Source organism: Choloepus didactylus, chromosome 12 (assembly GCF_015220235.1).
Source record: "Choloepus didactylus isolate mChoDid1 chromosome 12, mChoDid1.pri, whole genome shotgun sequence".
In the NCBI taxonomy this organism is placed as follows: Eukaryota; Metazoa; Chordata; class Mammalia; order Pilosa; family Megalonychidae; genus Choloepus; species Choloepus didactylus.
The window spans coordinates 94,024,546-94,049,377 of record NC_051318.1 but is presented as its reverse complement, the minus strand read 5'-3'; the positions used below and the strand labels follow the sequence as shown (position 1 = coordinate 94,049,377).

At 40.0% G+C, this 24,832-nt stretch overlaps 1 protein-coding gene across 1 annotated transcript in view; it reads left to right on the top strand.

Annotated features, from left to right (window-relative positions):
• The first annotated feature begins 16,219 nt into the window (after positions 1-16,219).
• Positions 16,220-24,832, top strand: part of COG3 (component of oligomeric golgi complex 3) — a 66,467-nt gene continuing 57,854 nt past the window's right edge. Inside the window, exons 1-4 of the mRNA XM_037799993.1 lie at positions 16,220-16,489; positions 22,120-22,266; positions 23,942-24,003; positions 24,578-24,743. Of these exons, the coding sequence (XP_037655921.1) occupies positions 16,355-16,489; positions 22,120-22,266; positions 23,942-24,003; positions 24,578-24,743 (510 nt within the window). The 5' untranslated portion in view covers positions 16,220-16,354. The remainder of the gene's footprint in view (positions 16,490-22,119; positions 22,267-23,941; positions 24,004-24,577; positions 24,744-24,832) is intronic.

Below are 24,832 nucleotides of genomic sequence, written 5' to 3'. Positions count from 1 at the left end.
TCTCAATATAAAAGAAAGTACCATTAAACTCCTAGAAGATAATGTAGGAAAACATCTTCAAGACCTTGTATTAGGAGGCCACTTCCTAGACTTTACACCCAAAGCACAAGCAACAAAAGAGAAAATAGATAAATGGGAACTCCTCAAGCTTAGAAGTTTCTGCACCTCAAAGGAATTTCTCAAAAAGGTAAAGAGGCAGCCAACTCAATGGGAAAAAATTTTTGGAAACCATGTATCTGACAAAAGACTGATATCTTGCATATACAAAGAAATCCTACAACTCAATGACAATAGTACAGACAGCCCAATTATAAAATGGGCAAAAGATATGAAAAGACAGTTCTCTGAAGAGGAAATACAAATGGCCAAGAAACACATGAAAAAATGTTCAGCTTCACTAGCTATTAGAGAGATGCAAATTAAGACCACAATGAGATACCATCTAACACCGGTTAGAATGGCTGCCATTAAACAAACAGGAAACTACAAATGCTGGAGGGGATGTGGAGAAATTGGAACTCTTATTCATTGTTGGTGGGACTGTATAATGGTTCAGCCACTCTGGAAGTCAGTCTGGCAGTTCCTTAGAAAACTAGAGATAGAGCTACCATTCGATCCAGCGATTGCACTTCTCGGGATATACCCGGAAGATCGGAAAGCAGTGACACGAACAGATATCTGCACGCCAATGTTCATAGCAGCATTATTCACAATTGCCAAGAGATGGAAACAACCCAAATGTCCATCAACAGATGAGTGGATAAATAAAATGTGGTATATACACACGATGGAATACTACGCGGCAGTAAGAAGGAATGATCTGGTGAAACATATGACAACATGGATGAACCTTGAAGACATAATGCTGAGCGAAATAAGCCAGGCACAAAAAGAGAAATATTATATGCTACCACTAATGTGAACTTTGAAAAATGTAAAACAAATGGTTTATAATGTAGAATGTAGGGGAACTAGCAGTAGAGAGCAATTAAGGAAGGGGGAACAATAATCCAAGAAGAACAGATAAGCTATTTAACGTTCTGGGGATGCCCAGAAATGACTATGGTCTGTTAATTTCTGATGGATGTAGTAGGAACAAGTTCACTGAAATGTTGCTATAGTATGTAACTTTCTTGGGGTAAAGTAGGAACATGTTGGAAGTTAAGCAGTTATCTTAGGTTAGTTGTCTTTTTCTTACTCCCTTGCTATGGTCTCTTTGAAATGTTCTTTTATTGTATGTTTGTTTTCTTTTTAACTTTTTTTTCATACAGTTGATTTGAAAAAAGAAGGGAAAGTTAAAAAAAAAAAAAAAGAAAAAAGACAAACAAGGAAAAAAAAAAAAAAAAAACAAAAACGATGTAGTGCCCCCTTGAGGAGCCTGTGGAGAATGCAGGGGTATTCGCCTACCCCACCTCCATGGTTGCTAACATGACCACAGACATAGGGGACTGGTGGTTTGATGGGTTGAGCCCTCTACCATGGGTTTTGCCCTTGGGAGGACGGTTGCTGCAAAGGAGAGGCTGGGCCTCCCTGTATTTGTGCCTAGGAGTCTCCTCCTGAATGCCTCTTTGTTGCTCGGATGTGGCCCTCTCTCTCTGGCTAAGCCAACTTGAAGGGTGAAATCACTGCCCTCCCCCCTACGTGGGATCGGACACCCAGGGAAGTGAGTCTCCCTGGCAACGTGGAGTGTGACTCCCGGGGAGGAATGTGGACCCGGCATCGTGGGATGGAGAGCATCTTCTTGACCAAAAGGGGGATGTGAAGGGAGGTGAAATAAGCTTCAGTGGCAGAGAGATTCCAAAACGAGCCGAGAGATCACTCTGGTGGGCACTCTTGCGCACACTTTAGACAACCTTTTTTAGGTTCTAAAGAGTTGGGGTAGCTGGTGGTGGATGCCTGAAGCTGTTAAACTGCAGCCCGGGACCCATGAATCTCGAAGACAGTTGTGTAAGGGTGTAGCTTATGAGGGGTGACAGTGGGATTGGGAATGCCATAAGGACCAAACTCCACTTTGTCTAGTTTATGGATCGATGTGTAGAAAAGTAGGGGAAGCAAACAAACAGACAAAGGTACCTAGTGTTCTTTTTTACTTCAATTGCTCTTTTTCACTCTAATTATTATTCTTGTTATTTTTGTGTGTGTGCTAATGAAGGTGTCAGGGATTGATTTAGGTGATGAATGTACAACTATGTAATGGTACTGTAAACAATCGAAAGTACAATTTGTTTTGTATGACTGCGTGGTATGTGAATATATCTCAATAAAATGATGATTAAAAAAAAAAAAAAAAAAAAAAAAATTCTATCAGGGGTAAGTAGCAGTTTACCATAGTTGGATGCTATACATCTAACAGTAAGGGATCAATATTTTTGCCTAGAGAATGAGAAAGAGATTTTTGGTAGGGTTCTTAATTACTTACTTGTCATTAATCCTCAACAATTGAAGTAACTAACCCTGAGAAAATTTGAATCCAGCAGGTCAGGGTGCAAAATGTACCATCTTTAAAAAAGAAATTATTTTTGACTGGGGAAGGCACGCATATGGTACAAAATTCAATAGGTATCAAAGGTTATGCAGTGAAAAATCTCTTACATCTGTTCTTCTCTCCATACACAATTTCTTTCCCCAGAGGTAACTATTGTTACAGTTGCTTCTTTAAAAAGAATTTTTCCAAAGATAATGTATGCAAATATAATCATATATATGCACCCAAGAAGGGCCATCATAGGGAAGAAAATGGGAATATTTAGCAAACAGTTATGCAGTCTACCACAGTCCTTATCATTATTTTGCTTCATTCATAGGCCTCTACACCAAGATTATAAAATGACAATGAGAAATGCTGCCATTTAAGTGGGTCCCAGATTTAAGAGGCCACGTGACACTAATTACACTATTTACACAGATATTGTTATCAGCAGCAGGGCCACCGTGGCAGACAGACTATTGTGACTCGTAAGGACCTTTGGTGGCGGATAATTAATCATGGTTTCCGTAAGAATGAAATAAATGGACAACCTAGTAAAATATCATTTGATCTACAAAATTAGAAAGCATCAGGTAAGCAGAGGTCTCATTTGGACCGCCATAGTCATCGTGGCTCCCCACCAGCTCCAAGACTTGAGCTGGTTCACAGACCTGGAGCCTTTGACACTGTCACTAGTCTGTACTAAAAATCTCTCCTCATCCCCTAAGGTTCCCATGGCCATGGCCGGGGAAGGAATATACTTGGATTCTTTGGGGACTGATGACCATTCACTTTGAATTGATGCTCATCTCTGGGACCTGTATGTGTCAGATTAGCCTTAGGTTATGCTTTAGTAACAAGCATCACCAAAAATCTCAGCAGCTTACAACAGCAATGTCTTTTTTGCTCAACCTGCGTGTCCCCTGCAGTTCAACTAAGGCTGTTTTCACTCGAAGATCCTGCTGTGGCGCAGCCTCTATCTGCAACACTGTCACCTATGTGGCAGGGAGAAAATACATCGTAGCAAAGCATACATTGACTCTCAAAGCTTCTGCTCAGAAGCGGCGTGTACTACTTCTGTTCATATTTTATTTGCCCAACCAAGTCCAATGATAAGACTGAATGGAATAGGGATGTGTGGCTTTTCACCAGGGAAGGAATCTGAATATTTAGCAAGCTGCAATACAGTCTCCCACCTAGGGGATTTCCTCTTACCTCTCCATTGAAAATGCTTATTTGACCTGTGCACAAAGCAAATGGGTTTGAGAGAATGAGACCCGTTTAGAGATTATAGTAAATGTAACCAATTGCTGCTGCTGTTCCAAATACATTATCCTCTCCATTGAAAATGCTTATTTGACCTGTGCACAAAGCAAATGGGTTTGAGAGAATGAGACCCATTTAGAGATTATAGTAAATGTAACCAATTGCTGCTGCTGTTCCAAATACATTATCCTTACTTGAGTAAATAATGTGGACCTTGGCACTTGCTGTGCAGCTATTGATCTGGAAAATGCTTCTTTTCCTTCTATGTTAGCAAGCTTCTCTGCAAGCTGGAGCAGGGACAGCAGGGCATGTTCAATATTTTGCTCTTTATAGAGAACTTGATGGTCTCAACATCCCACAAAATGTAGAACTGGTCCATTATGCATGCTGAGCAGGTGAAGTTTCCAGGAGTCCAGCAGTCTGAGGCATTTTGGATATCCTCATCTGTACTGGTTTATCTATTATGTCCCCCAGAAAAAGCCATGTTTTTGATGCAATCTTGTGGGGGCAGATGTATTAGTGTTGATTAAATTGGAACTTTGGATTAGGTTGTTTCCATGGAGATGTGACCCACCAACTGTGGGTAATACCTTTGATTAGATTATTTCCATGGAGGTGTGGCCCCACCAATTCAGCCTGGATCTTGATTAGTTTACTGGAGCCCTATGAGAGCTCAGACAGAAGGACATCAGTGCTGCTGCAGCTTAGAGATACATTTTGAAGACAGCCATTGAAAGCTGACATTTTGGAGAATGCCATTTTGAAACACAATCTAGGAGTAAGCAGATGCCAGCCACATGCCTTCCCAGCTAACAGAGGTTTTCCAGATGCCAATGGCCTTGCTCCAGTGAGGGTACCTTATTGTTGATGCCTTACCATGGACACTTCATGGCCTTAAGACTGTAACTTTGTAACCAAATAAACCCCCTTTATAAAAGCCAATCCATTTCTGGTATTTTGCAAAATGGCAGCATTAGCAAACCAGAACACCATCAAAGTGAAAATAAATCAATGCACTGTGTATCTTCCACACTAGAAATGAGTTAAAATACTTGATGGGCGTCTTTGGAGGTAACATATAGCACATTTGAGTGCGCTGCTTGGAACTCATTTAACGAGTAACTTTTAAGGCTGCCTGGAGCAAAAGATATGCAGCCAGTCCAGGATATAGTGCAAACAGCAGATTGGAATGCTGTACAGGGCTTCCAGCAAGCCCCATATTAAAAATCACAGCACAGACCTCTGGGCTTTTTTTGTTTTTGTTTTTGAGAAGTAGCTCTTGTCTTGTTACTAGACCCTGGTAGAAACTGAACCTTTGATAGTGTGACCTGAGCTGCCCATCCCTGAATGGGGTGCTATTGGCTGCACAAGTCATGAAATTTTGTGTGCATAGCAGCACTTTGCCAGCCAATGGAAGTGGCATGGTCTAGGCAATACCAAGCTTGAGCAGTTCCTGAAGGTGCCTGTTAGTTGCATTAGCAGGAAGCCCAGACTTCCATGGCCTGGAGTTCTGCTGCACTGCCCACCCCCATACCCCCCAACCCCCAAGGCACAGAGTTCTGTTGCACTGCCCCCTCCTATGGCACGGAGTTTTGCTGCACTGCTCCCTTCCCTGGGCCAGACCTATGGCACCATGAGACTGTCCCTAAAGCTGTATGACAGAGGAAGGAAAAACATGTGCCTAACTTACCTATGGTTCTGAGCAACATACTTGCATGACCTAGAAGTGGACTGCTAGAGAGTGACAGCCCCAATCAGGAGTGTCTCTGAGAAAGAGTTTGAAAAGAAAAGCTTCTATATTCAGATCTTCAAAAATACATATATACTGGCAGAGCTGGGAACCCTGAGTGAATATCATGGACAGGGTAGTCACTATCCATGAGCCCCTTCAGATCCATTGCCAGTCCGTGTGTGCCTTGCTCTGTGCTTTTGGATGCTGGCTCCACCTGTGCATTGTATAGCCTGACTTCTAGCTGGGTGTAACCTATGAAAAACTCCAGCAGGAGCGTGGGGGTAGGGGTGGGGGTGGAGATGGCATATCAGTCAGGGTTCTCTAGAAAAACAGAACGAATGGAACATAGGTATGTAATTATTAAGAGATTCATCTTAAGGAATCCAATCATATGATTGTGGAGCTGAAGTCTGTAGGGCAGGCTGGCAGGCTGGAAACTCAGGCAAGAATTTATGCTACAGTCTTCAGGCAGACTTTCTTCTTTATAGGGCAACTTCAGTTTTTGCTCTTAAGGCCTTCAGTTGGTTGGATGAGGCCCACCCACATTTTTGAGAGCCATCTCCTTTACTTACAGTCAACTGATTGTAGATGTTAATCACCTCTACAAAATACCTACACAGCAACACCTAGATTAGTGTTTTCCGAAACAACTGGGCACCATAACCTACCCAAGTTAATGGACAAGATTAACTGTCACAGAAGGGACAGAGAATGGGGTATTTTTCTCATGCTCTCCCTGCTTCACCACTAAGTCCCTGGCAGTAACCACGTCCCTCAATGATCACAGCTCCTGCCAAAGACCCCTCCTCCACAGTTCCCATTTCCTCTGGGGTCTGCTTCTTAACCTTATGCCTTTTCCCCCAGGGGTGGTAATAATTTCCCACAGTTGCTAGTCTCTAAGTGTCTCAACACCCATCCTTGGTCTCCTTAACTCTGCCCATAACTCTGTGATAATGTCCTTTATTAAAGTTTCTTCACTTGAACCATCCCAGGTAAATTCTGTTTCTTGGTGGCACCCTGTCTGGATACAACCTTTTCATTCTATCCACCATGTTTCTTAACCTCTCATATTTTCTATCTCCTTGTCTCATGCTGTATTTGGAGAAGTTTTTTTATATCTATTTTCCAGTTTACTAATTCTTTCTTCGACTATTTCCCCATCTATTTTAATTCCAGCAATAATGTTTTTCACTTTTAAAGTTCACTTTTAAGTTCAAAAGCTGTCAGTTTGACACCAGTTTGTTGGTTCTTCTGTGATAACTTTCTTCTATCCTCTAAGGTGATGGATGCTCAAGTCTGGCTCCTTGGGATGGATAAGGAACTGTGTGTGGGTGAAAAAACATTCTCTTAGTACAATTAACTTGTCCAAAACTGTGTTCATCATCCTCTGCTACCCTGTCTTCTTCTCCTGTGTTCCTCCATTGGTGAAGGACACAACCATATGTCCAAGCCAGACACCCTGATCATCCCTCCAGTTTACTTAACATTCAGTTAAACCTCAAGCCCTGTGCATTTTATCTTCTTAACTCTTCCATTCCTCCTCCTGTATCCATCTACACTGGCTCTCCTGAGTTCAGGCCTCCTAGATGACAGAAACAGCCTCCCCTCTATGCCTCCTGGCGATGCATGAATTCTTCTGCAGGTTGTGATGTTTCTCCAGGGCCAATCTGGCAATGTCTTCACTGCTCATTCTCCTCAGCATATTGTCACACCCTATTCACCTCCTTGGCGTCATCTCTTGTCACTTTTCCAACTACCAACCCTAACCATATTGTAAAATTTTGACTTCCTGAAAATATTCTATATTCTCACTTCTAGGCATTAGCACATGTGGTTCCCTCTGGCTTTAAATGGTTTCTCCTTCTCTCTTTTCCTATCAGTCTTTGTTCATTCAAAATATATTTGTTGAATATCTACTATATGCTGAGCACTGTGCTTAGAGGTCCTCTCCTCTGGAAAACCTACGCTGATCCCACAAGAATGAATTAGATGCTTTTCTTCTGTGCTTCCTGTGATATCATCCTACGCTAAGTTCAATGATACCACATCTTATGTTGTATAGCACTTTCCAGTATTTGTCTCTCTACCTTTCCAGATTTGTAAACATCTTAAAGGCAGATATTGTTCTTATTTAGTATTAAATCCTCAGACCAGTGCATAACCTGGCACATAGTAGATGCACAATAAATATTTAGCAAGTGAAGGAATTAATGAATGAGTAGGTAATTGGTAATTTTTTTTGAAGATAAAAAATCGATTCCAAAATCGTACCAAGCACCTATTACAATAAAGTAAAACAAGAAACAGTGGTGTAAGATCCGCACTGATTTTTCACATTTGATCAATTATGTGATCATACGCTAACTCTCTTGCCTTTTGTTTTCACAATGTGGTCGAACACTGGAGAAATTCAAGGGGCAAAAATGATGAGATTGTATATAGACAATGCAGCCCTGGAGAAACTAAAAGACAGTGTGTATTTTTTGTTCACTGTCACAATGATCTTGCTATAAATATTAAAAATATTCATAAGGTATGATTAAATTATTTTTCCAAATACAGAGTTAAACACTAAATGATTTTCTTAGTCACATTTTTGTTTTACTTTGTTCTCCCTTTCTATATATTGGACTGAATTGAGATCTAGGAAAGTAATGTATTATAGATTAGCCATACTAGAGCTCAGAATAGCTATCTTTTAGATCCTGCTTTTAAAATCCATGAACATCCCATTTCTGCTACATGGTATGCAAATAGTTTCCATCCTTTAGTTTCTTAGGAACACATTTAATTGTGTTCATGTGATTTTAACTATTTGTTACTTCATTTAACCTCCTCTTCACTTACTATTTTAACTCTTTATTGGTATTGGAAGGAGAAGAGAGAACTGACCTGGAGCTTGGACAAGCTTACTCTGTCCTGGGCAGGTAGGATGATGGAGATTGACAAGAAGAAATTTTAATCAGATAAACCTGACCTCCTAGCTTCACCACCAACTCGTGGTGTGTCCTTGGCAAGCTGCCCACCCTTTGGGAGACTTAGGTCTCTACATTCTATTTTTTTTTTAACTTTTTATTGCAGTAATTGATACAGAGCACAAAAGTTCCCATTTTAAGCACATTCAAGTATACAATTCAGTAGTATTAATTATATTCACAATATTGTGCTACCATCACTGACATCTATTGCCCTCCTTTTTCATTTCCTCAAGCAGAAACTACTCATCCATTATGTTATAAGTCTATCTTCCCACCCCACTGTCTACTCCTAGTAACCTATAAACCATCTGACTCTATGAAGTTTGGTTCCTCTAGGTATTTCATATAAGCAAGATCATACAATATTTGTCATTTTGTGCCTGGCTTACTTAGCTCAACATGATGCCTTCAAGGTACACCCATGTTGCAGTGTGATTGGTTATGTTTTGAGATCCTTAACACAGTACAACACACACACATAACAAACATATATAGGAATACTTATGTAAATATGTGCATCATTATAAACAATGCATATTAATTTAAAAGATTTTTTTAAAAAAAGAAAATACAAGCAAAATTTAAGCGTAATTTAAAATGACTGCCTAACAGTACATCAAGCAAATTTACCACAGTTCTATATGAAAATTATTTCCAAAGTTTTGTTGGTATCTGGTGAATGAATATCTTTGTACATAAACCTTTTTAAAAATATTTAAGATTATCAATTTATAAAAAAGTCCCAGAAGAGGAAGTAAAAATGTGAGCATTTTAATATTACTTATTTATATTCCCAAAAATGTTTTACCAATGTTTATTCTCATCACCCACATGTGATAATGTTTTTATTGCACTTGTTTTAGTTTTATTACCAGCAAAGATGCAGGTCATGGTTTTTGAGGTTGAAATCTTGGAAGATAACTATGCCTCTCTTTAAAATGTGCCTTGATTCTGAATGTCCATTCTAAATTGTAAGCTGGGGTCCATTTGTCCATTCCAGGGCAGTGATTTTTATTATTATAAAATAGTCTTGGCTGCTGTTTAAGTTGTCAAAATTTAAGGTGACATAAACAGTTAACCGATGTGTGAATGAGAAATTGATAAAGTGAGTCACCAAGGAAATAATGTAAAAAGGTAAACAGATCTCCAAACACTTGTTGAAGCTATAAAAAACCAACACCAAGAATCATTTTGATAATGGGCTGGAGGTTGTACATAAAGAAAGTCAGCAATTCCAAATGAACGAGCTCTGAAAATTCAGGAGGCAGTTGCAGACGTGCAGGTGTGCGTAAAAATATTTCCTTTTAAATTATTCCATTTTTTGACTTTAATGTGTTATAAACAATGAACTAAAATGGAGCCTGATCTGAGGAGCCTGTGTTAGGTGCCATGATTTAGTGTTTTAGCACTTCAACCACTATTGTAGTAGAATAGAAGGTAACAAAGTTTCAGGTCTCTTCCTCTCAGAGGTGTTCCTGTGAATCATTTATCCTTGCCCTTGGGACACATTTGCTAAAATATCTCTCACCACAAAGTACTGACAGGTTCAAGTATTCAAATTGTATGTCTGCCTCATGTAGCTCACTTTCCTTAACGTTAGCGTAGGTGGAAAAGAGAATGTCTTGTCAGTCATCAGGGGCAATCCCAGGTCTGCCTTTTACTAATCCTGGTCACAATCATTCAGGGTTCAGTTTCTTCATTCATTAAATGAGGATAATAGTAATAGCCACCAAATTCCTCCCTGGGTTAAGGCGAGAGGCGAGAGGTGCTTTGTAGACTAGAGCATCAGCTATTCTTGCTATGCCACCTTGGCAGCATGGATCCTTTGAGGGGTTCAGGTTTTTGTCCTTGAGTAGGGCTGTCAGCTGTGCCTCTTTGAATTACCCACTGTAAGGAGGTCTTTGGATCCCCATCTCCTTCCTGTTCTCCCTCAGTCCTTGCCCAGGAGCCCCATTACCCCTTGCCCCTCAGGCATTTCTCCATTTCCAAGGGGTCTTTTTCTAAGACATCAATGGATGAAAAGCCCTAAGAAGCCAAGAATGATTCTGGAATGTGGAATTTCAAGTACTTGGAGCAGATCATAAGGGAGTTTCACCACGGACTCTGCCTTACAGCAGCAAATAGTAGGATATAGAACAATCTTTCTCAAACTGGAGCCTGTGGACAGCTTTTTAACATATGTGCTTTTGTTTCAATATGCTCTGAAAAATACATATGCAGGCCTCACTTCTGGAGCCTGAGCCTTGTAACAGGTCTAAACCTCTGAGACCTTCTTGCCTGAGAAACCACTGAGAAACACTTGGAGAGGACCTGAGATGAGGTGAAGATGGAGGGATACTCAGCTATGCCCCAGGCACTGTGAGCAGAGTCACAAACATCAGTGAAATTCCTGACCCCCGAAATCAGGAAAGCTAGTGATAAAATGGTGAGGGTTTTAGGCTAGTGTGCTAGTTTGAATGTATTATGTCCCCCAAAACGCCATTATCTTTGATGCAATCTTGTGTGAGCAGACCTATTAGTGTTGATTAGATTGTAATTCTTTGATTGTTTCTATGAAGATGTGCTCCACCCAACTGTAGGTGATAACTCTGATTGGATAATTTCCATGGAGGTGTGGCCCCGCCCATTCAGCATGGGCCTTGTTTAGTTCACTGGAGCCTTATAAAGGCTCGGACAGAAGGAGTGAGCTTGCTACAGCCAAGGGGGACTCTTTGAAGAATGCACAAAAGCTGAGAGAGTAGCTGCAGATGAGAGACAGTTTGAAGATGGCCATTGAAAGCAGACTTTTGCTCTGGAGAAGCTGAGAGGACAAACACCCCAAGTGCAATTAAGAGTGACATTTTTGAGGAACTGCAGCCCAGAGAGGAATGTCCTGGGAGAAAGCCATTTTGAAACCAGAACTTTGGAGCAGACGCCAGCCACGTGCCTTCCCAGCTAACAGAGGTTTTCCGGACACCATTGGCCATCCTTCAGCGAAGGTACCCAATTGCTGATGTGTTACCTTGGATACTTTATGGCCTTAAGACTGTAACTGTGTAACCAAATAACCCCCTTTTGATAAAAGCCAATCCATCTCTGGTGTTTTGCATTCTGGAAGCATTAGCAAACTAGAACAGCTAGGATTTTTGGATTTGTTTTTAGGCAGCAATAGACAGCAGGAACAAAACTATCTCACTGTTGGCAAGCACTCACATTGTGTCCAATGTGAGTGTCCTATTATGTGTACTTTTTAAAATTTGCATGTGTAAATATTTCTCTAGTATAGATTCTCAGAGATAGACTTGCAAGATAAGGACTCTCATCTTTCTCTCTCTCCATTTCTCCAGCTTCTGTTTTGATGGTGTTGCAAATCTCCCTCTAGAAAGAGCATGTATCAACCCCCATCAACAGTGTATAAAATTGGCCTTTTCCCTCACCTTCCTGACTGCCTTTCACAATTCACTTCATTTCCCTGTGTTTCACTGGCTTATCTCTAAATGGGAGATCATAACCCCTACATATAAGACATCAAAGGTGAAATCTGAATAACATCTTACACACAAAATGCCATCTATGTGATATGGTGTGCTGGTTTGAATCTGTTATGTCCTCCACAAAAGCCATGTTCTTTAATGCAAGCTTGTGAAAACAGACTTTTTAGTCCAGGAACTGATTAGGTTGTTTTCATGGAGGTGTGACCCCACCCATTCCAGGTGGGTCTTAATTAGATCACTGGAGTCCTTCAAGAGAGCTCATGGAGAGAAGCTGAGAGAGACATTTTGGAGAGAAGCTAAGAGAGACAGAGGTTGTCTCTGTCAACCTTGACAAAGGTATGTAATCCAGAGGTTGCCCCTGGGAGAAGCTAAGAGCTGACACAGACCCAGATGCAGAGAGACACTTGGAGGTACAGACAGAAAGACATTTGGAGATGCCAAGCTAAGAGATGAAGCCCACAGTTTGTCCCACAGAAGCTAAGAAAAGGGTCCCCAGATGCTTAGAGAGAAACACCCCAAGAGAACCAAGCAGAGAGCTGAGAGAAGCTAAGAGAGACAGAAGCTCAGAGACATTTTGGAGAAAGCCATTTTGAAACCAGAACCTGAGCACAAAGGCCCAGCAGATGCCAGCCATGTGCCTTCCCAGTTGACAGAGGTGTTCCGGATGCCATCAGGCTTTCTTCAGTGAAGGTATCCTCTTGTTGATGCCTTAGTTTGGACTTCTATGCCTTAGAACTGTAAAATTGTAACCTAATAAATAGCTTTCATAAAAGCCAATCCATTTCTGGTATTTTTGCATAATGGCAGCTTTAGCAAACTGGAACATGTGGGGACTTTGATCATTTAGGGACGAAACCCCCTCCGACCTCATCTTTGTTCTGTTCCCGAAGTCAGTCTTAATAATCCCGCCTTCTTGTTCTGTCTGTTTCTCTCACACACAATCTGATGCATATGCGTAACTTGTAAGTGCATCTGTATAGATAGATGCAATATGAGTGTTTACTGTATCAATTTGAATGACTTTATGTGCCAGTTTGAATGTATAATGATTCCCAAAATGCCATTATCTTTGATACAGTCTTATGTGGGCAGATGTATTAGTGTTGATTAGATTGTAATTCTTTCAGTGTTTCCATGGAGATGTGACCCACCCAACTGTAGGTGATAACTCGGATTAGATAATTTCCATGGAGGTGTGGCCCTGCCCATTTGGTGTGGACCTGGATTAGTTTACTAGAGCACTATATAAGCTTTGACAGAAGAAGCAAACTTGCTACAGCCAAGAGGGACACTTTGAAGAATGCACAGGAGCTGAGAGACGAGCTGCAGTTTACAGAGCAACATTTTGGAGATGGCCTTTGAAAGCAGACTTTTGCTCCGGAGAAGCTAAGAGAGGACAAATGCCCCAAGAGCAACTGAGAGTGATATTTTTGAGGAACTGCAGCCTAGAGAGGAACATCCTGGGAGAAAGCCATTTTGAAACCAGAACTCTGGAGCAGTCACCAGCCACATGCCTTCTCAGCTAACAGAGGTTTTCCAGATGCTATTGACCATCCTCCAGTGAAGGTACCCTATTGTTGATGACTTACCTTGGACACTTTTTGGCCTTAAGACTATAACTTTGTAACCAAATAAACCCCCTTTATAAAAGCCAATTCATTTCTGGTGTTTTGTGAAAAGGCAGCATTAGCAAACCAGAGGACTTTATGTGAACAATTACCAGTACTTTAATGAAATAAATATATTGTAAGGATTGTACTAGAAAATTAGAAACTGTAGTTATAGTTGTCATTTCCTCTAGTGCTTCTGGGAATAAGTTAACTACCAGCTGGAAACTGGATGATATTTGCCTTGGAGTACAGATTATAAAAGTGCATCCACTATAAGAAATTTGTACTTTTTTGGGGGGGAATAGATAGTATTTGTCCATAACAGAAAAGAACACTAGATCAATCAGTCTGAAGCAGAAGGATTCAGGATATACTTTATGCTAGTGCTCTGCAAACTTAAAACACCCATACAAATTGCTGGTATTCTGTTTCATTGTCTCCCCCCACTACCTGCTAAAGGAGGTCCCCAGTGGCTTTTAAGTTCCCCTCAGTTTGTCTGGAAGCCTATGGTTCCTTGTTGATGAACGAGCCTAGGCAGGTTGTCCTGGCTGTTTCTGTTGTGTCCTGTGACATCACCAGTCCCCTCCCACCACTGCCCCCTGCAGAGGCAGCTGCTGACTGCTAATCCCCCCTTAGCTCCCTCAATTCCTTAATTCACGAATAGACTGGGTGTCATTGTGCTGTATATATGCCTTGCTTGGTCCTTCATTTGGGCTCCTGGCAGCTGATTAAACATCCAGCATCAGCCCCAATTTTCTCCATGGGTACCATAACCTCCATTGCATCTTTTTAGCACCAAGAGTCACAAGTGGGTGAAGATATTTTAAAGAGTTAAAAATAATGTTTAGAGGAAATCTGCCCTGGAAACACATTTTTGAGGGGAGAGAGATTTTATATTTGCCCTTTGAAGGGTGATGTCATTCAAAACTTCCACAGGATTAATTTTATTTTTGAGATTTGTGGCCCTAGAGATCAGTCTGGTCTTAGAAAGAGAAAGTGCTTTTTAGTAAAGACAAATAAAACAATAAATAGAAGTTCTCTAAATAGCCACAAGAGGACTTTCAGTTGTGTGATGGGGAAATGATGCCCTGAAGTAAGTTTGAATATTTTTTTTACAATAACTTTTTTTTGATTATAAATGTGAAACTCATTGCAAAAAAAGAAAGAAGAAAATAACTATCAGTAATCCCAAACATCTGTAAATACTTTGAGAGTGTTTCCTTCAGCCAATAGGATCATAGACTATTGTTTCATTCTTCTGAATTACAACCATTTTTCCAAATTGATAAATATTTCCTACAACATGATATTCTAAACTCTTTATTTGGAAGCAATTTTAAACTTTAGAGAAACTGCAAAAGTAGAACAGAGAGTTCAGGTATGCCCTTCATCCAAGATACAGTCATCAAAACCAGGAAATTAAATGCTGGTACAGCACTAGTAACTAACCTGCAGACTTCATTTGAATTGTGCAAGTTTTCCCATCGTCCTCTTTCTGTCCTAGGATCCAGTTCAGGATCCATGAGGCACTTAGTTTCATGTCTCCTTAGTCTCTCCCAAGTTACAACAGTTCCTCAGTCTTTCCTCTTTTTCATGACTTTGACATTTTGGAAGAGTACAGTTTAGTTATTTTGTAGAATGTCCCTCAATTTGAGAGGGTTTGATGTTTTCTCATGATTAGGGTGAAGTTTTGCATTTTTTGGCAAGAATACTCCAGAGGTCATATTGTGCCCTTCTCAACCCAGTACGCTGGAAGTTTGAGATGCTGCTGCTAACTTTGATCACTTGGTTATGGTGGTGTCTGCCAGGGTTATCCACTGTAAAGTTCTACTACTCCCCTTGGTAATTAATAAATATCTTGGGGGCAATAATTTGAGGCTATGCAAATTTCTGTTTGTTCTCAAACTTTCACCAACCAACTTTAGTATCCGTCCTTAAATCTTGCCAGGAACAATTATTCTTGTGGTGTTCTAATGGTGATTTTCCATTTCCCTCATTATAATTTGAATTCTTCTGTATGGCAGAGTTGTCTCTTCTCCCTCATTTATTTAATCAATCATTTATTTATATCAGTATGGCCTCACGGGTACTTACTTTATTCTACAGGCTGCGACCCAATACTATCGTTACTCATTTTGCTCTCAAATCCACACGATATAAATGGCAGAATAGTATTCCGATTGCATGTCTGTACCATGAATTAGTGAATAAATTCTTCAGTGTTGGACATTTAAGCTCTTTCCAGTTATTTCAGACGATTGATGATGTCTATTATATAAATTTTATGTGATTGCAAAACTGGTTTTCCAACAGGGGAATTCCTGGATGTTCGGAAAGTTTATTCTCATGGTTTTGATCAAAGCAGGAACAGCGTCAAGTCAACAAGGAATCCACACACTCTAGAGACTCCTCCCAGACTATACTGCTGTAAGCAGAAAGGCGACGGATCCCGGAGCTCACGAAAACCCGGGCCGGAAGGGTCACTTAACACATTGATCAATACCTAGAACAACCCAAAACCATAAAGTTATTGACGTGGAAGAAAACACTTCCGGTAGGGGCATTTCTACTTCCGCCCGGGCCTGCAGTCTTCACCTCTTACTTTTCCATTACCAACGGATGTATTAGTTCCCCGTTTAAAGCCACGTCTATACTGGCGTTGGCCCCGCCCACACACGAGAGAAGTGTTTCCGGGTCGGGCTATTCGGGCCGTCCCCGCCCCGCCACCGGTGCCGCGCTGGAATCCCCGCTTTCCCGGAAGTGGCCGGGGTCTCCCGGTTGGGGTCCGTTACACGACGCCGCCGCTGCGGGCCGCGGGGGCCGTGACGATGGCCGAGGCGGCGGAGCGGGACGCCCGGGAGAAGCTGGCCTTGTGGGACACGACGGCTCCTCTGACCGACCGGCAGATGGACTCGGTGCTGGAGCTGAAGGCGGCGGCGGAGAATCTGCCCTTGCCGACCGAGGTGAGAGGACGGGCGGGGCTGGGTGTTTTCCCGGGCGGGCCTGCGGGAGGTCTGCCTCTTCCCGGCCTCACCGACCCCTGCTTCGCATCTCTCTTGGCTGCTTCTCGGTCCCGGTGGCAGCTTCGGTCCTAGAAGCTGTCCCTCTACAGGCTGTCGTGCCTTGGGCCGCCCGCCCTCGCTGACCTTCTCCTCCCTCCCGGGATCGCGTGCGGGGGTGTCCGGCGGTTGGTGCCAGACGGCCCAGACCCTCCCGTGCGGCGTGGGACGGTTGGCAGGCGGCCTTGTCGATGGGGTCCTTGCAGTCGCCGAGTTGGTTACTTGGGGGGCAGCCTCCCATGGATTGCTCTTCGTTTAGCACCTTCATGAGCATCCCAGCTTCTTTTTTTTTCTTCATATGGAGGGCCTTGGAGAGACCAAAACTTCCTTTTGAAGTGCGGTTGCATTCATCACACATTGAGCATAACCTCCTCTCAAAAAAAGTGCATATTATGGAGATAAGATATTTCTGATCTGTTGCAAAGCAAAAAAATAAAATAAAAATTTTTTAAAGTTGGGTCAGTACGTTAGATCATACTGATTTTCGGTTTTAGGTCATACGTTTTTAATCCTAATAACCCGTTTTGTGCATTTTATTTTTCTTTTGTGTGATTTAGTTTAAATAGTTATCATAGCAAGAAGTACGTTTTATTATTGATGTTTGGCAAACTTTTTGTGGTTTAGAAGGATTACTTTATAAATGGAAATGGTTGCTTTTCATGTTGGAAGCATTCTTTTTACACGGTTTGGAATTGTGGTCAAAGGCAGTTGAATTTAGAGACTACCTTTTTTTTCTGTCCTCAAACTTCAGAAGCTAAGAGCTTTGATTTAAAAGTTCTCTTCCCTTTCACTGTTGCATTCTCTGCCATAAAATACAGATGCTCTTTCTTGGGTCTTTCTGTCTACCTTTAGGATGCTGTTCTGGAAATGATTCTGCAATAAATGAAGAAGCAGGCAGAGATTTCTTTGGCTCACTCTAACAGTCTTTCATGCTCTGGATGAAAGTTAGAAGTTCTGAGCATGACGGGAGAGGGTTTGGAATGTAATAAGTGGAATCTTTTTATATTCAGCCCATTTTCCGTATTTATGCAACACAGTACTTACCAGTAGGGTCACACGGTCATTTAACATATAGCATGTGCCTACTCTGGGCTAGGAATTGGAGATAGATGAGTAAACAAGATCCCTGGTCCCATGGAGCTGACATTGTGGTGTTGGTGAACATGTATAAAAAGAACAGAGAAGGTAAGTTAAGATAGAGATTCATGATATAAGGAAATAAAACAGGATGGCGGGCGTGACAGAAAGACATGGGGTGTACCTTTTTAGGTAAGGAGGGAAAGCCTTTCTAACAAAGTGAGGGCTGCATCATGGAAAGCAATAAGCCAGCCTAGCAGAGACTAGAGAAAGAACATTCTAGCTGCAGTCAAATGCAGTGCAAAAGTCATGGGTAGGGGGTGAGCTTGACATGTTCAAGGATCTAGCGAAGGTCTTCTGGTACACCCAGTCTTGGCATGGGATACCTGAGAGTGAAATTGGTAGCCTGTTGCTTACCTCTCCTGGAATTTTCAAGGGGAAGGTTCTCATTGCTTTTCAGCTTCCAGCAGCCCTCTTTTCCCTCTGTTTTAAGTTTATACCTCATGTGAAAACTTTCCGATTGAATTTCTATCCCTGCTACCACTCCTTTAACACTAGGGCTGGAAAAGGATGCCTCGATACTTTTCATTTTGTCTAGCCAGCATAGCTGCAAAGGATTTTCTGCAGTATTTCACAATTTTCACAAGATAAATTGCTTTCTGAATGACTGGAACTGGGCAGATTAGTTGAGTAGCAAGAGGCCAACTAACTCTCAGTAAATATCATAAATGTGTTAAGTTCTTTAGAAAACAGCTTTCTCTTTTATGAAGAGGAACTAGTTTTATCTTGGGAACATTATAACTTTTTGTTTGGTATTAGATAGACTAATTTGCAGTAGAGTATTAGGTAGACTGTTTTCTTGTACCTGGGGCTTTTTTTTTTTTTTTTAAGTAGTGAAGGCTGTTTTCTTTCTGCGGAACTTAGTGTAACTCTTTTTTTCCTTTTTCTTTCTGCTGAACTTAGTGTAACCCTTTTTTTCCTTCTTCTTTTTTTGAACTTAGTATAACTCTTGGTAAAATGCTAACATAATTTACCCTTAACTGGGAGGTAATACTGTTAGGGGGTTGCTTTCTTAGAGACTTTATGACCTTAGACATGATGTTTACTTTTTCTGAACCTCAGTTTTCTTCTTTTATAAAATGAAGATTATAATAGTACTTATGTCATGGAGAGTTGTGAGAATTAAATGAAATCATGTATGTAAAATACAGGTGGCAAGTTGTTTACTGGTGTTATATTATTAAGCACCATAAAATAATAGTTAGATTGCTGTCATCCTGAGCTGGACTAGGTGTCCCTCAGACCAAAGGTAAGAAAAAAAGAGGTTGGTACCCTCAGAAAGGCTCTGGGCCTCCATCCATACCTCTTCAATGGTTTGCTCCAAAGAGAGAAAGTAACATGAGGTTTCATTTAGGGACTGATTGATCTGATCGATTCTAAAAGTGATTTTTATTTCCAACTCACAACTGTGCAAGAAGTAAAGCTTGGGAGAGAAAGAAAGGTACGCTGCTTTTTTTTCTTCCTGGCCCTGCCCAGCTGGCAAAGCTTGATAGTTTATAGTTTATTGTAGTTGTTATTGAATATGCTAGTGCTCTGTGTGCATCCTGGGAACCTAGATTTGTGGAAGCCCCGAGAGACAGTGGGCAGCATTCCCTAATTGAGTGAGAGGTAGGAATAGGGCAGGGTTTGTGACTACACCACACTCCGTCTTTTTTGCTATTCGATTCCAGGTGCTTTGAGAAGAAAGGATAGCTGAGCAAATACACCTAAGGGTGGGGGGATACTTTTGCTTTTCAAAAGCAACTTGTTTTGCTACTTTAAAAAATTATTTATTTGAAATTGTTGCAGTGTGGCTTTTCTCTGGCTTGGTTTGAAAGAAAATGGTTTTCTGTTAGTGACAACAAGGCAACTGGAAGCCTCTTCCTGCTTCTGGTATTTGAAAAGTAGTTAGTATTTGCACTTGAAGTAATCAAATAGAATGGTCTTTCATAAATTCAAACCATTGTTATATTTATTCACAGCATCTAGATTACAGAATTTATCTGGAATATCTATAATAGCTTCTTAAATATTGAGTTTTCATATGATTCCATTTTCTAAAGTAAAGTAGAAAATTAACAGGTTTTGGTTCGAGGTAACAGGCCAAGCACACATGTAAGACACCTCTGGATCAGTTGGAATTGACAGTAGTAAATGTGTGGCATACCTAAAATTGAGGAAAGTATCAGTGGACCTGCAATTGGGGCACATTTCTGGAAGCCAGGAAGCATATGGTGCCATTTTAAAATCAGCCTTAAGACTTAATCAGAGAACAGGATGAAAATGTTATAAACTGTGACAATCTAAAAGGAAATAGCATAGGAGACAAAATTTGAGAGTAAATATGAAAGTATAGAGGTACTAATTTCTTCATTTTACGTAGTGGTAAGTCAGTAGATATGACCTAAAATTGATGAATTTAAACAGAAAAGCTATAATTCTGTTTTTTAAGAGTTGTGGAATAACCATCAAAAATATTGAAAATGGTTAAACTCGTTGAAAGTGGGGGGTGGGAGGGAATTTTGTTTTTTGCTTCTGATGATTTGGATCAAAAATTATATTCCTTTATTTTGAATAATTTTTGTAAAAGAAAGATTGATAAAAATTGGGAATTATCTATTTGGTTCTTGCTATCTTTAAAGTTCTTCATTCTACTCTGAAATTCCTTAAAAATATTTCCCAAATTATAAACATTGGTATGCCTCAGAGAAGAATTGTAAGGGCAGAGAAGAGGGAAAGAAAGGAGACTCACTTTTCACTTAAAGATCATTCTGTACTCTTTGGACTTTTTAAAATAATGAATCTGTTATAGTTTAATGACAGTTAAATATTTATGAACTAAAAGAGAGTAAATTCATTCTTTTATTTATATTCTGTTGGAAACAATTTGAAAACCCTGCAGGTTAAACAAAAAGAGCAAGGCATATATAGTATACTGTTAAAAAAAAAGGTGTACTTGTATACACATAGACTATCAGGAAGGATATGTAAGAAACTAGTCACTTTATCTGAGGAAGGATCTGGATGACTGGGGAATGGGTCCTGGGGAAGGAGACTTGTCACTGAATATCCTTTGAATTCTCTGCCATTTGAATTTATAACGTATTCAAATTAATAGATTTATTACAAATTTATATGATATTACAAATATTACAGATGACTCTGGAACAAGAGGAATTTTACTTTGTACTTGCAATTTGTTATATATTACAAGGTAGTACCAGAATTATGTGGTGTAAGGCCTCACGAAATCTGATAGGAGAATATAATTATTACATTACTTTTTTATAATTGAAATTTATATTGAGACAATTGTAGATTCACCTGCAGTTATAGGAAGTAATGCGTAGATTTCCCTGTACATTTTACCCAGTTTTCCTCAATGGTAACATTTTACAAAACTATAGTCTGTATCTCAACCAGAATATTGGCATTAATCTACATTACTTTTGATTAGAGATGGTTGTAGGTCTAAGTGGTAATAGAGGTCCTCTGTGTGTTTTCAGTTTTTTTAGTGGTTGCCTGGGGTCTATAATATACTTCTTTAATAAATCAGCACCTTCCTTTGAAGATTATAGCACATCATGTATAGTATAAGAACCTTACAATGGTATGTTCCCAATTCTTCCTTCTCGTCTTTTGTGCTATTGCTGTCATACATCTTACTTCCACATGTGCTCTAAATCCACAGTACATTGTCCCTATTTTTCTTTAGGTTCAACAGTTGCTTGTCTATATGACTACAGGTGAATTAATACCTGGCCTGTATTTAGTAGTGGAGAACTGGAAAGCACTATCGGTCTCCCTCTCATGGTGTCAAAGTGAGGCCTGGCCGGTGGGGCTCTTCCAAAACTGATGGGGAGCTCTGAAATTCCTTCTCTTCAGTTGTAATTTCAAAATTTGTCAGCAAGAAAATGTGGGTGAGGTATGCCTCTGTGGTGGAAATGGTAGAAGGAAGTAATGTTTATTGGTAGTTAGTTCTTGGGTGTGATTTGTTAAACTTGTTTTGGACTTTGAGGTCAGACTTTTGTGTTAGGTACTGGGGAAGGTGAGTGACTTTCAGCAGCACACAGTCTTTTCCTCTGCCTGGTGGAAGTTCACACGGGGTCGAAGAAAGAAAATGTGTGTGGATTAGCACAGATTTACCCCCATTTTTAGAAAGCTAATTCAAAAAGCATAGCTTACTATGGAGACGCCAGCATCATGTTTACACATGTCAGGACTAGCATTTAGCATACATAGTCTAGATATAAGTGTTAGTATTATATGCTGTGCATTAAGTTCAGATGACTTAATGGAAAATATTCTTTTCTCTTTTAAAACACCTTGAATGGAAATCTAACCTTGAGTTAAGTTCAGAGAATTAAAAAATTTCAAGTTATTGAAATATCTTTGTGGCTCTTTTTTTTTTTTTAAAGCTCCTAGTGGAAGACTTGTGCAGTTTAACATCCCAGTCCCTGCCTGTTCCACTGACATCAATAGTGCCTGAATCTACAGAAGACATTCTTTTGAAGGGTTTTGCTTCCTTAGAGATGGAAGAAGACAGGATCGAAACTGCACAACAGGTGACTGGCAGTATCTCTTCTAAGGATGTTTGATGTGTTTTAGATGTCTGAAGACAGGGCTAAAAAAAGGTCCTTGTTAAAAGTTCTGAGCATTTAAAACTATAGTTAACATCAAATCCTTCTAGAACTTTCTTGATTTTGTGTTAGTTGTGTTTTAAATCTACCTGTTGCCAATTATATTTGCAATACAGATATAAACATAAATATATAAATAAAAATATGATTTTCCAGGTTTAGATGCTGATTATTACATTTTTTTAAGTTCAAATATTTTATGCCCTTTTGACTATTTCCAGTGTATGTCTTTATTAACCTATCTCTGCAACACACACACACATACCCCTCTGCTTGTTGCTAGCAAATCCCCTTTTTTTAAACCTGTAAAGTTATTTTTCAGTAATGTAGCATGTGCAGTCTTCTCTTGGGGTTTGCATATTCCTAATTGTAAACTTAAAATGTATAGCAGTTTCTTCTATTGCCTCCTCTCTCTCCTCTTTTTGTCCTTTTAAGGATCAAAGCTGAGGCATCTACTAGGTAAAACATAAAGCAAACGTAATGGATTGCGTATATAGTAGGCTGAGAGAAGGCAGTGTTGCAAGATGGTTTTGAGCTCTGGTTCTTGGGTTAGGCAACCTGGGTCTGGAGGTTTGCTCCACCATTTACATCTTTGTAAGCTTAGCCAAATTACTAACCTCTCCAGTCTTTAGTTTCCTAATCTGAAAACAAGATAATTCTAGTACCTATCTCATAGGCTTTTCTGAGAATTAAATAAGATAATGCACATAAGTGCAGCATGTGGCAGGCACACAGTTAAGTGCTCTGTAAATGATAGCCAAGGCACTTGGCAAGCCTAGCATCTGAGAGAATAAAGCATACCCTTGACACTGAATCCCACTTGAGAACTGTAGAAGGTAATTTTGCACCATGACTGTGAACTTATTTGAACTGTTTTAAAAAAAGTCTTCTGGGTTGAGTTGCACCTGTATGTTTCTCTTCAAATTTTTTTAAAATCCAATTTCTTGAGGTATAATTCACATGCAGTAAAATGTACTTATTTTAAGTGTACATTTTGATAAGTTTTGACAAATGTATATACTTGTGTAGCTACCACTGTAATCAATCTATAAAACATTTCTTCACCCCCAAAAGATCTCTTATGCCCATTTAAGGTCAACTCCCCTACCTCTTTGTAGTAATTGATATTTTCTTGGTGGTATGGCCAGAATTCAAATCCAGGTTTAGCCAATGCCGGAGTCAGTGTTCTTCAATGACTGTTATATTATTGCTGCATTTGTCTTTTCACAGTTTTCATTAGATAGCATTAATGTTGGTATTCACCCAAAGCACTATGTTTGCAAATTTAGCAAATTAGCAAAAGGACATTAACTTCTTAGGAAGAAATATTTTCTTACATATTGTATCTCTCTCTCTCTCTCCTATTTTCCCATTTGACCCTGAATATGGACTGTGATTTTCATATTGTTTGCTTTTTCATTATATGGATAATTGAGTATGCAGGTAAATGATCTTCTCCTGGTTTTAAACTAATTTTTAATGTCTGAGCCCCCCAAAATAAAACTTTGTGTCCACCCTTTTGACTTGCTGTTCAGCACATAACCACTTTTCATTCCATTTGTTTTGGTTTTGTTGACAATTTAATACTCTTAATTTCCAGTTTTTCTCATGGTTTGCAAAGCTCCAAACTCAGATGGATCAGGATGAAGGCACTAAATATAGGTATGTGGCTCTTGCAGTCATTGCTATCCTAATTTTAAGGTCACAGTCACAAAATTAAGGTACAAAGAAAAATCCACCAGCGACCTTTTCTTTAAGAATAACCAGGGAGAGGATTTGAGCCATTCCAACTGGTATTGGAAGTTGTGCGATTGAAAAAAAACGGTATCATAATTAGTAGGTTAGGAGGGACAGGCATTGGATTAGGTAACTCTAGGAAAGATTGGGTTCGAGTGGGTGTTTTAGGTGAACTCTAAGAAGTGTTTGTTGCCTTCCATTAGAGAGACCCAAGAGACTTTATTCTTTAGGGATGGCCACTTAGACTGCGTTGTCCTGTTTGTGTATGTCGATGGCTGATTTCCTTTGTTGCTTGTGGTACCAGCAGTTTGCCTTCGTAAGTGTCAAAACAGTTTATGAGATAGCTTTTGGTACACTTCTGAATATAATCAACTCTGTGAGTAGATCAGACTTTCTTTCTGAAGTTCAAGCATTTGGGGGAAAAATGAGACTTTGTTGTTTATTAATGGTGCTTATTGGGGGAAAATATTGCCAATCCCCTTTTGGTTCTGTTTTCTAGACAGCTGAGGGATTACTTGTCTGGGTTTCAGGAGCAGTGTGATGCTATATTGAATGATGTGAACAGTGCTCTTCAGCATCTGGAGTCGTTGCAGAAGCAGTATCTTTTTGTGTCCAATAAGACAGGAACCTTACATGAAGCCTGTGAGCAGCTCCTGAAAGAACAGGTAATTTGGAGGAGAGAGGGTCAGTAATTGTATTTAATATTTTATTTTTACATAGATGAATACAAGTGAATTTTAGTATCATGTACTTC